We start from the raw sequence: 14,668 nt of genomic DNA on the forward strand, positions 1-14,668 counted from the left end.
GACACGAAGATGAATCAAACTTGGGTTGCCCACATGAGCACCACAGCTCAACTGCTAGACTACGGCCCTGACAGAATTTCCTATACGCTTTACAGATCAAAGCATTCACTGTGCACCAAAACTAGACAGTCTATCACAAACTGGCGATACGGAGGTGATTCCTCAACAAGAAATCAGCATTTTGCCTCAACACAGGAGCCATATGTGGTGAGTAACAGGTGGTCTATCTGCAAATTCAGTGAACCTCCATCTCTAATTAATATTCAATCCACGTACTGGCTGCATTCCAGTATCCATAAATTGGTCGGGCAGATAGTGTAGTAAGAAGCCTGCACACATAGACGCTACAGGAGGCAGGTTATCCATCTCGAGACAGTATACCCCATACAGAGAAAAAGCATGCCCGGGAATACCAAAAAGCAGGGACAACATTAACATCTTTACTTTCCAGTGCGGCTCTTTTCTCACTTTGCATTCTGTTTTATATTCCTGAATGGTGTGAAAAGCTCATGATGCAGAGGAACGGGATTTATGGCGACGGTGCAGAGTTGAGTCACTGCCTAAAGTCATGCAGGTTACAAGCTTTCCCAAATCTCCTCTGACAGCTTGAACGCTGCATTGATTCCGAAAAGACACGCACCTGCCTGTGTGTATAAATGTGTGTGTGGGAGAAGGGATTGTTTAGGAAGCATAATTTCCAGTGTGCAGCGAGAGCTTTTGCATCCTTGTTGAAAGTGAGCCTGCGCGTTTCCTGGTCTGCAGAGACTGTGGAAAGAACATCGATGAAGTTGTTTCCTTGTGAGCGCGCCGCAGCCCCGGTCCTGCTGCAGGCCGGCATGCCGCACAGGGGAAATGTGGACCTGTCGTAGATAGAAGATCAAAGCCGTTCACGCACACACACACTCTCTCGCAGCCTGAGAAAATAACCCTTAGCACTGCGCCTACAGGGGCCGTGCTGACAGCTGATTGGCTGAGCATCAAAATATGCAGTGAAGAGACCAAAAGCGAGCAAGAAGGAAAAAAAAAAGATTGAGGAAAAGAAAACGACGTGGTCACGGGAAAAGAGATATGCTGAAAACCGAGGAGCAGGGAGAAGGAAAAAAAACGCATAAGATACCGTGAGAAATATTAAGAGCAGAAGAATGGAAATGAAGAAGGAATGAGACAGTGAAAAGAGCTGTTTCCATTCCCTAGCAACTGTCTCGAACAGGCGTCACTCCAGGGTGTGAGCGCCACAGCAGGGTCTCGCTCTCAAAACAACAACCCTCCTGTCTGTCATTCGCACTCACATGCATTCGCAAGTCGTTTTTGGCTGGCTTCAGGCCTCTGTCTTGGATACCTCTGTGTACGTGTGTGTGACCCATTAGCGAGAAGTGTTTCCGAGTGTTTCAGTAGACCTGGAGGCCGGCAGATACGGGTGGGAATTCAGTCATCAAACAGGCCAACAAGTGACTTCTCTGTTACATCACGTACCGCACTGGAATTACACGTTACAAAAAGCAGGGGGTTTCAACCTCCTCCACTTAGACTCTCAAAGGCTCCGTAAAAAAAAAAAAAAGCCTTGAATTCTTCAGCAACCCTTTAACTTCCATTAAGAACATTGATCAACATTACATGGGTATAAAGACTTGTATAGCTTAATATAATGTAAATCTTACTGAAGATTGAAGCCCAGTTCTGGGGGCATTTATTTTGGACTATGGGGTGGCTTTATTTTGATGACGTGAAATGGTGGCGCTACCTGTGGATTTTTTACCGCAAAAACAACTCGTCACCTTAGAATTATAAGGTTCTATCTGCATTCTGAGCACTTTCGAGATATTGAGCTTCAAAGTTTTTGCGTTCCATAGACTTCTGTAGATAGAACCATTTTTGTTTTCTAAAAAAAGGCCCCAAATGTACAAAGCTTACAAAAGAAACATCATATAATGTAAATACGTTGTCACAGAATAAGAATATGTGAATAACTCAATTTTGACAAAAAATGTCAGCTAGAACCTTATAATTCTAAGGTGACGAACTTGGAAAATAAAATACTGATATGATGACCACAGTTACTGAAAGAGCTTGCAGGTTGTGATGGATATAAGCGTAGGCTTAAACCAAATGCCGTACCATTGATTATTTCCCACTAGGGGTCTAAATGACCCCAGATATTGAGTGAAATTTACGCTAAGAAACTCCTTCAGTGGCTCCAGCGTCATGACAAGCGTCAGCATGTTTACATCCTTCCAGGATGGCATCTAGCATTTCTTGTCTCTGCTGTTTGCAAGCTCTTTCAGTAGCTGTGGTCTACTAAAACCCTAAAAGGCATCAGGGCTAAAGTGAAGAGAACAAAGACGCAAGTCTTTGGTAAGTTTTAATCATCTACAGGCAACATCTTATTATTTTCTCCTCACTAGGAAAGCAGTGAAGACTTACATTGCTTCTCCTGTTGCCCTTCGACTGAAAATTACAGCCAAAAGCCGCACAATGTGGCATTGTATCAATATTTTATTTTCTTGAGTTGTATTAGAATATGTAAAAATAGCAACAGGTAGCGCCAGTAGCTCACCAAGTGCAACCATTTGACATGATTGAAATGATGGTGGCCCCCATAGTCTAGAATATGTACAAAACAATGTGGACTTTTAAAATTACAAAAATCTTTCATGGGTTTTCTACAACATATTTCAGTTAAAGACATCATTTGCATTATATTAAGCCATACAAAATCTTAATACCCAGGGGACCAGGGTAATACTTCCATTCAGCAAGGATACATTGATCAAAAGTGACAGTAGTCGGCGCCAATAGCCTTGTGGGCAGCGCGCCGACATACAGTGCCGTTGCGCTCCGGGCGTCCCGTGTTCGAATCCCGACTTGAGGACCTTTCCCAATCCCGCCCCTATCTCTCTCCCACTTTGCTTCCTGTCATGTCTGATCTGTCCTATCATAATAAAGTCAAAAATGCCAAAAAATAAATCTTTAAAAAAAAAAGTGACAGTAAAGATTTTTACATTGTTACTACAAAATCCATTTTAAATAAATGCAGTTCTTTTGACCTTTCTTTCACCCTGAAAACAATGTGTTATGTATTAAGCAGCACATCTGTTTTCAACACTAATAATAAATAGGAAGGAAGGAAGGAAGGACAGATCATGTGACACTGAAAAGTGGTTGCTAAAAATTCAGCTTTGCCCTTACAGGCATAAACTACATTTTAAAATAGAATAGTTATTTTAAATGGTAATAATATTTCACAGTTTTACAGTATTTACTGTATTTTGATTAAAATAAATTAATTAATTCATGTTTTTTTTACAGAGTGTCAAATTTTCACCAGTTAAAAAATGGTTTTATAGTTATTTCTAGCTGCTGTAGTGTGTCAGTAGGAAATATCAGTTTACATTTCTAAACATTCATTTTGCCATTAATTGTGATAATCCAGTGAGGTTTTTGTTTGCACAAGGAGTCTGGCAACAGCCAGTGCTGATCTCATCATCATCCAGTCTGTCTGGAATGACATGAAGAAACAGAACAAACTGAGACAGACTAAATCCAGAAGAACTGTTGCAACTCCAATCTCCAAGATGCTTTAAGAGACCTACTTGCAAAACTACCTGAAAAAACTATGCACAAGGGCACCTAGGGCTAAATCTTCTTTAAATCCAAAGGATGGTCACACCAAATGTTGATTTAATTTAGTTACTATAAGTTAATTGATAAGAAAATCTATTTATGTCATTTTTTGACTGCATCCTCATTTTACAGTATTTTTACTGTAAATGCCTAAAACTTTTAACAGTACAGTAGCTTTGCAGGTAGGTCTCTTGAAAAAATCTCACTGAATTATTATAATTAACACTACAGCAAAAGACAAATAACTGACTTAAAACCATTTTTAGCTGGTGAAAATGCTAGTGTTCTAATCATTTTGGCCACCACTGTATATTGTTATATTATTATTGTTTTGAGAGCTATAATTTTAACAGTTAGAAAAAAACACCTGCCTATAGGTTTGTGGTAAATAAATATTTATTGTTGTGCTTTATTGTAACTTCCTATGGAATATTTCCTGCTTATTGTGATCTTTACCTTGCTCACTGATGGTTTTATGGCAGTATGGTGTCTAAAGTTGCTCTAGAATAATATTTATGCTTCTTGAAAATCTAATTGTACTGGTAGAAAAAAAAAACACAATTTTGTTTTTAATTACTTTCATTTTAAACATACTTAAATGTAATTATTGCTTATGCAATGACATTATAAAAGACAATTATTTAACTTTTGAAACAACATATTGTCTTTGACAATATCTCATTTACTACTTTCCCCCAGATGGGTTTTTATGCATGAAAATATAGCTGCCTGTACATTTTAGAAAAGAGATCCCTCTCAAGGGAATCATCATTTTTGAAGGTCCTTGGCATGACAAGGTTTGCAAACAATTACCTTAGAGTTGAAACCCCTGAATAAGTAGAAAAATACCGCAAATCCTCATCTATTTAAAGAACATGGACACATGTCATAGGCTTACACTGTTTCCAGACTGCAACTTCTTCAAAAACACTGCAGCATGACCTTAACTATCCCATAATCACAGTGTTTGATCATCATGAGCACTGATACTAAAGGGAATAGCAGCCTTGCCTTTAATCTGTACTCCACTCTGCACCTAATGCCTGTATTTACATATGCAAGTGAAGTCTTCTCAGTGATATCGCTGACAGTGCATTCAGGGCACTTGCTCATCAGCGCAGTGAATAAAGAGAGGCGCTGATGGGAATACAACAAGCTCGGCCGGTTTAAAGTAGGTGAACAACACAAAAAGCTTCCATTACCTCTCCCACCATCCCGTTCCAAACTCCATCAATCTTTTTCCCATGTTTCCCATTGGTCACCAAGTAGAGGTCATAGGTGAAGCCGACAATTCTGGCCAATCGTTTGAGGATGTCGATGCAGAACCCTTTGCAGCACTGTTTCATGGGTGCCACCCCTTCCTGAAGTGCACTGTAATCAGAGAGAAAGCGCTCACTTGGGTTTCAATAAAAAATTCATCACATCATTTTCAAAATTTAGTTTAACATTTGTTAATGCATTGTTTTTTAGATATAATATAATTATAATTATAATATAATATAATATAATCATGTTGCGATTTGTGAAAAATCGGCTCTAGCCTAAATAACCTAATGTTGGTGTAAAATGTTAACAACGCACATCATAAACCCGTTTTTTTAAGACAAGTGCCAGATAATGGGTGTTGTCATGATATGTTTTTAATACGACGGAAGCTGTATTTAATGTGTTCAAAATTTAAAAACGGTTAGGTCCGTTAATTGTAATGATTTCATTTTTACGGTTATTCAAACAATGAATAAAGTATATAGATAAAGCGAGCAAAGAACGCAGTACCAAATACCAACTGAGCTTTTTGAAACTGAATCCATTGCATCACAAAATGATTCACAGTTTCGAAGCTCTTCAATCGAATTGCATATCGCGAATCATTTGAGTCAGAACTGGGCTTCAAAGCGCGTATCATTCGATTCAGAACTGGGCTTCAAAGCACGTATCATGAATCATTTGATTCAGAACTGGGCTTCAAAGTGAGTATCATTCGATTCAGAACTGGGCTTCAAAGCGCGTATCATGAATCATTTAAGTCAGAGCGGGACTTCAGAGCGTGTATCGTGAATCATTTTATTCAGAACTAGGCTTCAAAGCACGTATCGTGAATCATTTTATTCAGAACTAGGCTTCAAAGAGCGTGTCGTGAATCAATTGATTCAGAACTAGGCTTCAAAGCGTGTGTCGTGAATCAATTGATTCAGAACTGGGCTTCAAACCACGTATCATGAATCAATTGATTCAGAACTGGGCTTTAAAGAGAGTATCGTGAATCATTTGACTCAGAACTGGGCTTCAAAGAACGTATTGCGAATCATTTGATTCAGAACTAGGCTTCAAAGCGCGTGTCGTGAATCAATTGATTCAGAACTGGGCTTCAAACCACGTATCGTGAATCAATTGATTCAGAACTAGGCTTCAAAGAGCGTGTCGTGAATCAATTGATTCAGAACTAGGCTTCAAAGCGTGTGTCGTGAATCAATTGATTCAGAACTGGGCTTCAAACCACGTATCGTGAATCAATTGATTCAGAACTGGGCTTTAAAGAGAGTATCGTGAATCATTTGACTCAGAACTGGGCTTCAAAGAACGTATTGCGAATCATTTGATTCAGAACTGGGCTTCAAAGCACGTATTGTGAATCACTTGATTCAGAACTGGGCTTCAAACCGCGTATCGTGAATCAATTGATTCAGAACTGGGCTTCAAAGCATGTATCGTGAATCATTTGATTCAGAACTGGGCTTCAACGCAAGTATCGTGAATCATTTGACTCAGAACTGGGCTTCAAAGAACGTATTGCAAATCATTTGATTCAGAACTGGGCTTCAAAGCAAGTATCGTAAATCATTTGATTCAGAACTGGGCTTCAAACCACGTATCGTGAATCAATTGATTCAGAACTGGGCTTTGAAGCGAGTATCGTGAATCATTTAACTCAGAACTGGGCTTCAAAGAACGTATTGCGAATCATTTGATTCAGAACTAGGCTTCAAAGCATGTCGTGAATCAACTGATTCAGAACTAGGCCTCAAAGCACGTGTCGTGAATCAATTGATTCAGAACTGGGCTTCAAAGCGCGTGTCGTGAATCAATTGATTAAGAACTGGGCTTCAAACCACGTATCGTGAATCAATTGATTCAGAACTAGGCTTCAAAGCGTGTGTCGTGAATCAATTGATTCAGAACTAGGCTTCAAACCACGTATCGTGAATCAATTGATTCAGAACTAGGCTTCAAAGCGTGTGTCGTGAATCATTTGATTCAGAACTGGGCTTCAAAGCGCATATTGTGAATCATTTGATTCAGAACTGGGCTTCAAAGCAAGTATCGCAAATCATTTGATTCAGAACTGGGCTTCAAAGCGCATATCGCAAATCATTTGATTCAGAACTAGGATTCAAAGTGAGTAAATATATATAATATAATATAATATAATATAATATAATATATAAAAATACTTCGTTATTAACATTTATTTTAAAATATTAAGCAGAACAACTTTCATAATCAACAATGATAATATTAAGAAATGTATAATATCTAAAGGATCATCTAACACTGAAGGCTGGAGTAAAGGCTGTCGAAAAATTCACCTTGCCCGTCACAGAAATAAATTTTTAAACATATTAAAACAGAAAACCTTTTATTTTAAGTTGTATAAAAACAATATTTATTTCACAATAAGAGCGTTGTGCATGCACACACACACACACACACCTAGACATATATACTGTATACCCCTGAAGAGAGAAAACAACAGAAACAGTGTTACCAGAAGGACTGAGAGTTACAAAGGGAATGTGAAATAAGGAAAGACAGAAGAATAGGAAGGGCAAGGTTTTCAGTAGTATACTGTCTTGGTACATTTTCTGTGATATAACTAAAAATGATTTAATGAAATGAAACATGGCCAGATTGGCCACCTATATGACTGGTGTGGGAGTAGTAAAGCAGCATCCGCCAGAGACGCATGTACACGGAAAGAGCTCAAGCAGATTGACAAGCAACATGATGGCTAAGTATGAATAGAGATCGCCACAAGGCAAAGTCAAAATGAGAGGGGGAGCGAGAGAAAGAGAGAGAAAGGAAACGAGTGATCGATTGCAGAGCTAAGGTAGGCGAGTATAGCCCCTGGAACTTCATAGTGATATGTTGGGGAAAAAAAGTGAGAGACACAGAGATAAAGACTAAATTGAAAGAATGTGACAAATGACCAGAGAAAGATGGCCGAAGCTTTCGAACAGAATTCTTTGGAACAAGACAAACAGGCCATGCTTATAGCCTCAGCTTAATTTGAAAGTACTTTATTGTCAAACCATATACTGGTTTTCAATTAGCAAATACAACATAAATACACACCTAAATACTGAAGTGCAAGTTATGAAGATGTCTTTATTATTAAACCAATGTTTATCAGCCTTCAAGTGATAATAGCTTGTAATATCTTCAAAACGGTTAATGGTCAAAATGTTGGTTTAATAATTAAAAACGAAGTATTTAGAGTCTAAGTATTTAGAAAATTCTATCATTAATTACTCACCCTCATGTCATTCCAAACCCTTAAGTACTTCGCTTAAATTCGGAGCACAAATTAAGATATTTCTGATGAAATTTAGAAGCTTTTGCTTTGCATAGACAGGAGCACAACTGACATTTTCAAGACATTGTTAAAATAGTCCATGTGACATTAGTGGTTCAACCGGGACTATTTTAACAATGTCCTTACTACCTTTCTGGGCCTTGAAGATGTCAGTTGTGTTGCCATCTATGCAGGATCAGAATGCTTTCAGGTTTCATCAAAAATATCTTAATTGTGTCCTGAAGATGAACAAAAGTCTTATGGGTTTGGAATAATATGAGGATGAGTAATTAATGACCAAATGTTCATTTTTTGGTCAAAATAAATTTGAAATGACTAAAAACAGCCACAAAATTTAAAGCACTTATGACATTAAAACTACTCTTTTGTCCAAACAATTAACAAGCTAAAGTAGTGAATATAATGATTATAGTATTATATAGCATCTGAGAGTGTGTAGTACTAATATAAATTTAGCTGTAATAAATGCATGACTGCATTTCTCCACTAACACCTGCATTTGATCTCTGGAAACTGAAATGACATTGCAATGCCTGTCTCATTGAAAGGTCATACACCCGTGAAGGGAAGAAAATCTAGTTCCTAACCTGTCCACTGAAACATACAATTTTCTAATTTAACTTAGGTTTCTTGGGACCCACTAGAACAATATTACAACACTGTTCCCTTTCCCCCATACAGAAAAACCATGATAAATAGCAGACGAGGTGGTCAGATCAGTACTAACCTGGTATTGAGAGGCCGTCTGCATGGCACAGAGTCCCTAATGCAGGTTCCAGAGGCAGGGTCTGCAAGCTCCACGATAACGAAGGGCCGTTCCTCCAGGGTCACGACCCTCAGGTGCTGAGCATCATCGGGCGGCTGCAGGAAGGGGCCGTAGCGAGACCAAGCAGGGTACCTCAGACGTAACACCCCGTTCTCCCACCATCCTACCTAAGACCACACAGACAGTACATGGTCGAGGGTCAGAGGTCATTCGCAAATATTGCAGTGGCAGAAATGTGGCCAATAAATTGAGATATCAATTTAATAGGCAGTGCTTATAACGACTGTGACAAAAGCCGTTTAAACACGACTACGTCTCATTATGAATCCAATTCCTAAATCAATAATACATGGAAGTCAAAGGACTTTTCAGCCGTTTTAGCTATTTAAAACAGCCTATTCTAATAGAGTCATTGAGGCTGGATTACAGACAGGAATGGCTTTCCTTTCTCAGGTTAAGCCTGTAAAGTGGGGAAGGATAGTGAAAAATGAAAGACTATCTGCTCTATGTTCCTCTGTGAGCTTATAGCTGAGGGCTCTCTGAAAACAGTCCTGTGCCCTTTTTATTCACTGGGGAATGAGTGGATTTTTCTTTTCAGAGAAAAAAAAAGACAGATTTTTAGCTAAGTGACGGGCCACAGAGGAAAAGGTTACGAGCCTGAGAAAAAACAGAGAAGGGCTAAAATGTGTCAAGACAGGCTATGACAGTATAACTGAGCTCATAATCCACATACAGAAGACTAAAACCTGCAGAAATGTGTGTATCAGAGTACAGAAAATAAACCAAAACAAAAAGTTCTTATACTGTCTCTATCGTGTTTACGAAAACGTATCATTTGCACGCTTTTTTTAAGCATTGCGGTTTAAAAACGAGTGATTTTAAGCCATTGAAATGCAATCAGCTGCGAAAGAGAACTAATTTGTCTGTATGTGTGTGCTGTCTATGAGACAAGAGTATTTAATGAGTTATTTTGGCACTTTATAGGCCCTTAACGCTTAAATACACACACTTGTACAGTATGTGTCAAAATTCCTATCTTTACAAATATCCTCATAAATACTGTTGAGAAAACACGTGTAACAGTATATTGGATCCGGGCAGCTCTTAAAGTGACAGAACTCTAATATTTCTAATGTCTGTTCATGTTACTCAAACAACAAAAGACAGAATATCTCTCAACCGCTCTTGACTAAACTACTTTTGTAACTTTAATAAGAAGAAATATATATTTAATTTACACAGTGAAGAATGACTGTATGATTTTGATATCCATCTTTTTACACTAAGGAAGGTTCAAATGCTCACTGATGCTCCAGAAAGAAAAACCATGCATTAAAAGGCAGCAAGTGAAAGCTTGATGATTTTAAAGATCAGGGTAAATTTGACTTATTTTGTCTTCTGGGAAACATGTAACTATCTTCTGTAGCCTCTGAAGGGTAGTACTAAATAAAAAAAAAGATATTTAGGCAAAATAAGAAAAATGTACACATCTCCATTCAGTTCAAAAGTTTTCACCCCCGGTTCTTAATGCATCGTGTTTCCTTCTGGAGCATCAATAAGTGTTTGAACCTTCTGTAATAGTTGCATATGAGTCCCTCAGTTGTCCTCAGTGTGAAAAGATGGATCTCAAAATCATATAGTCATTATTGGAAAGGGTTCAAATAGAACCCTTTCCAAAGAATTTGTGGGGCCCGAAGGATTTTTCTGAAGAACAGCAGGTTTAACTGTTCAGGACAAACAAGAAACTCTTAAACAACTATCACAAAATAAAACAACACAGCTTAGAATCATTCAGGTAAGAATATAGTATTAAGAATCAAGGGGATGTAAACCTTTGAAAAGGGTAAGTTTTTATAAATTCAACTATTATTTTCTCTTGTGGACTATATGTAAACATCTTTTATGTGAAATATCTTATTCAGGTCAGTACTAAATAAACAACAACATGCATTTTGTACGATCCCTCTTAAGTTATTTTGGTCAAATAATTACCATTTTGCAGATTCTGAAAGGAGGATGTAAACTTTTGACCTCAACTGTATTTAATCTTTTTTTAATACTGCTACTGTTAGCAGCAGAAAAGAAGAAAAAGAATTACAATAAATCACTTTCTTATTTCTCTCATACACAAAATGCAGTTCAGAGTGCTTCACGGGTTAGAGAAAAGTTGATGTAAAACTAATTTGGACCTTTATCCAAAGCAAAACACAAAAGAGAAATGCTATAGCACAAGCACTTCATCATAAGGAGACAGCAATAAAATAAGAGCTGTGATACAAAACATCAGTTCAGCTTCATATTTCACCCAAAAATGAAAAATTCTGTCATTATTTACTCACCCTCGTGTCATTCCATTCCTGAATGCTGTTATTATTTCCATAAACCACAAAAGAAGAATTATCTGAATCTTTAGAGAGATCTTTTTGACAGATCACAGTGACCAGGGTTTGTCAAGCTCCAAAAAAGCAATGCACCATAAATGTAATCCACATGACTCCCTTTCAGACTGAAATTTAAGTCTCAATTATCTCATAAACAAATGCTATGAGGTCATGACATCAAATATCTAAGCCAAAACATAAGGTCATATGTGTGTCTACTTTCAAAATGCTTTTAGAGTGCTTTTATTTCATTTCAAAAAACAGTCTGTGACCTCTATGAACCGTCATTGCATAGACAAATATAAAGACTAGTTCATCAAAAAATACCATACAGTTTTGGAGCATGAAGATGAGCAAATAAATGACAGAATTTTTCATTTTCAGAACTATTCCTATAGGATCTAACAACCTCTCAGCAGTTTGTATGCAGTACACACTTCACATATTACTGTCTTGTCCCAGTCCCAGCACTCGAAGTTTGCTAGCAGCACTGAGCCGTAGGACTTTCCCCTATACACCAGCAGAGAGTGGCAGCTATCAGCAGCAAAGCAGCCCTTGAGAGCCATTCAGATACAGCAAAAGATGTTCAGCTCTTAAAAAAAAACTGTACAAGTCTCAGTGGCACGTGGAGAATAAATATACTTCTCATATGCTGTGTATGTGCACGCATATGACTCGGAGATATCAGTTAGTGGCTGGCAGCTAGAAGACTTTGCATATTAGCACAGGATCAGGGCAGAGGCATCTAATTGAAAGGAATCGAGCAGGAAATGGCAGCAGTCAGCATGTGGATTCCTGCAAGCACTGGTCTCATCGGGCTAGTTATCCTACTTCTTACTGCTCAGTAACTGAGGCTGTGCCATTACAAAGGCTCGGAAATCAAACGCATCCAGGGCGGATGACTGGAAATTACAAAAAGCTGATTCTGCGACATCGGCTCACCTGATCCCCGTCTCGTTCTCTGTTCATCAATCTGTCTGCTTGGGTCAGTCTGACTGTCCATTTGTCAGCTTTTTTTTCTCTCTCTCGCTCCTTAAATGCCCGTTCACACCAAGAGGGATAACTATAATGATAATTTTATAGGAATATGGAAGTCCACATCACAACTACAGTATAATGATAACAACAGAAGAACGATGTTGTTGGAATCCCTTTCAGAACATTTTTTTTCCAGTTATTGAACGATAAACATTGACAGACAATCAGTATCTATCCTGCTTTAAAGAGCATAAGCATTTAAATAAGCATTCCCACATGGCAAAAAAAATATACTTTTGGTGCCCAAAATATATTTGAAATATTTGCTAAATATATGTGCTAAACAGTGAAGCTCAATGAAATATATTTTTGAAATAGTAAATACATTTAGTTTTAACCATCATATACCAAAATATATTTCTAAATGTATTTCTGTGGCAGGAAAATGCATTTTTTGGGGGGATTTTAACAAATGTATATATATTTTGGCCATTTTCTGTATATTTTGAAACATATTTAAAATATATATTTGAAAATAATATAAATTGAACTTTTTTTTTGCTGTATGGGTTAAAAGACAAAACTGCACTGCATGCTTATAATAATCAGAACGTTAAGAGATAATAATAATAAAAAAAGAAAATTATGTCATTTATTCACCCTCTACTTGTTCCAAAGGTGTAAATGAGTTTCTTTGAGTATTTATTTTTTTACCAAACTAGTCAATGGCTTCTGTCAACTGTTTGGTTGCCAACATTTTTCAAAGTACCTTCCTTTGTGCTCATTAGAAGAAAAAAAGCTCATACAGGTTTGGAACAACTTGAGGGTGAGTAAATGATGACACACTTTTCTTTTTTTTTTTTTTTTTAAACTATCCATTTAAAGCAACTGTACACAAGGCTTGATATTAACTTTTTTGCCTACCAGCCACTGTGGCTAGTGGTTTTTCAAAATTACTAGCCACTCTGAATTTTCACCGGCCACAATTTGTTGGGAAAATACATTTTATATGACTAAAGTTACTGCATATTTTTTTTATTAATTTCCAGGTCTTTTTTTTTTCCTATTTAAAGGGCTTCTCCCTCACCTTATTAAATGCATGTGCATCTTTTATTTCAAATTCTTATATTTTATTAATAATTTCACTTTAATAAGATACTTTAGAGCTGTTACCAATCAATTGAAATTGGTATTAACAAAACCGATCTTTCCACTGCAGAAGAAACATAAGGCTGGCATTTAGATGCATTTACAAATGTTTAAAGAAACTAAAATGTAGTATGAAAACATTTACATTGCAAAATTGCAACAGTATAAATAATGTTATGAGCTTTGTGCCATAGAATGGAAAACTGTTTTTACCTTGGCATAGTTGAATAATAACAGTTCTGTACATGGACATGACATACCGTGAGTCTCAAACACCATCGTTTCCTCCTTCTTATATAAGTGTTTGCAAAAGACCACTGAAAAATAGGCTAATCCTAACATAACAGCAACTATTACGTAAGAGTTGCGATCATTAATAGTTATGCCCCCAACATTTGCATAGCCCAATCATCAGAAATTAGACAGATAGACTACTGTGAAAAAAAACAAAGCAAGGACAATAGCGAAAATGGCAGATCATGGAAATAAATGTTATGTTCCAGGTTGTGCAGGTGATGTTAAGTACAGGGATGGTTGGTGTCTGTAACTTACTCAGAAAGGCAAGGAAAACAAATAAGGCATTCTAATAAATTTAGGCGAGCCACTGAAGGGACACTGTTAGCTTAATGCTAGCGGTAGCCTGTTATATTGCAGTACATAAGATTTCACTTACCACATAAACGTAGAGATGACTGCGCGGACGATGGCGATTGATTTACAGATCCTGAGCATCACTAACAAGCATCTATACTTATGTGGTAAGTACTGCCGATGTAGTATAAAGTTACACAGAGCACATGCGATCACAAAAGTGAAAGTATAAAAAAAAAGTATAAAAGTGAAGTAAAAACGGCAGTGTCAATGAACCGCATATTAATAGCAGCTCGAGCTTTGTGATTAAATATATATTTTCCTCCATGTGCGAGCTTCTGAAATGAGCTGCTCTGTGAAACAGCCAATCAGAGCAAAGCTCCATTATTATTCATGAACCTTCCAAATAAGGTATTAACAGACCATTTCATTCTAGGGACAAACCTAGGGTTGTAAATGGACCTGTTGTCATGATCGGGGCTGTGGGTCTCCCCTCAGCCTCCCGAGGTCGCTGTTCCTACACTGCACTTCCTGATTGCATTCACCTGTCTTTGTCATCAGCACTGATCACTCACATCTGTTCACAAT

At 37.5% G+C, this 14,668-nt stretch overlaps 1 protein-coding gene across 1 annotated transcript in view; it reads right to left on the reverse strand.

Annotated features, from left to right (window-relative positions):
• Positions 1 to 14,668, reverse strand: part of grin2db (glutamate receptor, ionotropic, N-methyl D-aspartate 2D, b) — a 94,452-nt gene that overhangs the window by 23,814 nt on the left and 55,970 nt on the right. Inside the window, exons 9-10 of the mRNA XM_073847801.1 lie at positions 8,943 to 9,148; positions 4,824 to 4,992 (exon numbers count right to left, since the gene is read on the reverse strand). Of these exons, the coding sequence (XP_073703902.1) occupies positions 4,824 to 4,992; positions 8,943 to 9,148 (375 nt within the window). The remainder of the gene's footprint in view (positions 1 to 4,823; positions 4,993 to 8,942; positions 9,149 to 14,668) is intronic.

The sequence above is a fragment of the Garra rufa genome, chromosome 9 (genome assembly GCF_049309525.1).
Source record: "Garra rufa chromosome 9, GarRuf1.0, whole genome shotgun sequence".
Classification (NCBI taxonomy): Eukaryota; Metazoa; Chordata; class Actinopteri; order Cypriniformes; family Cyprinidae; genus Garra; species Garra rufa.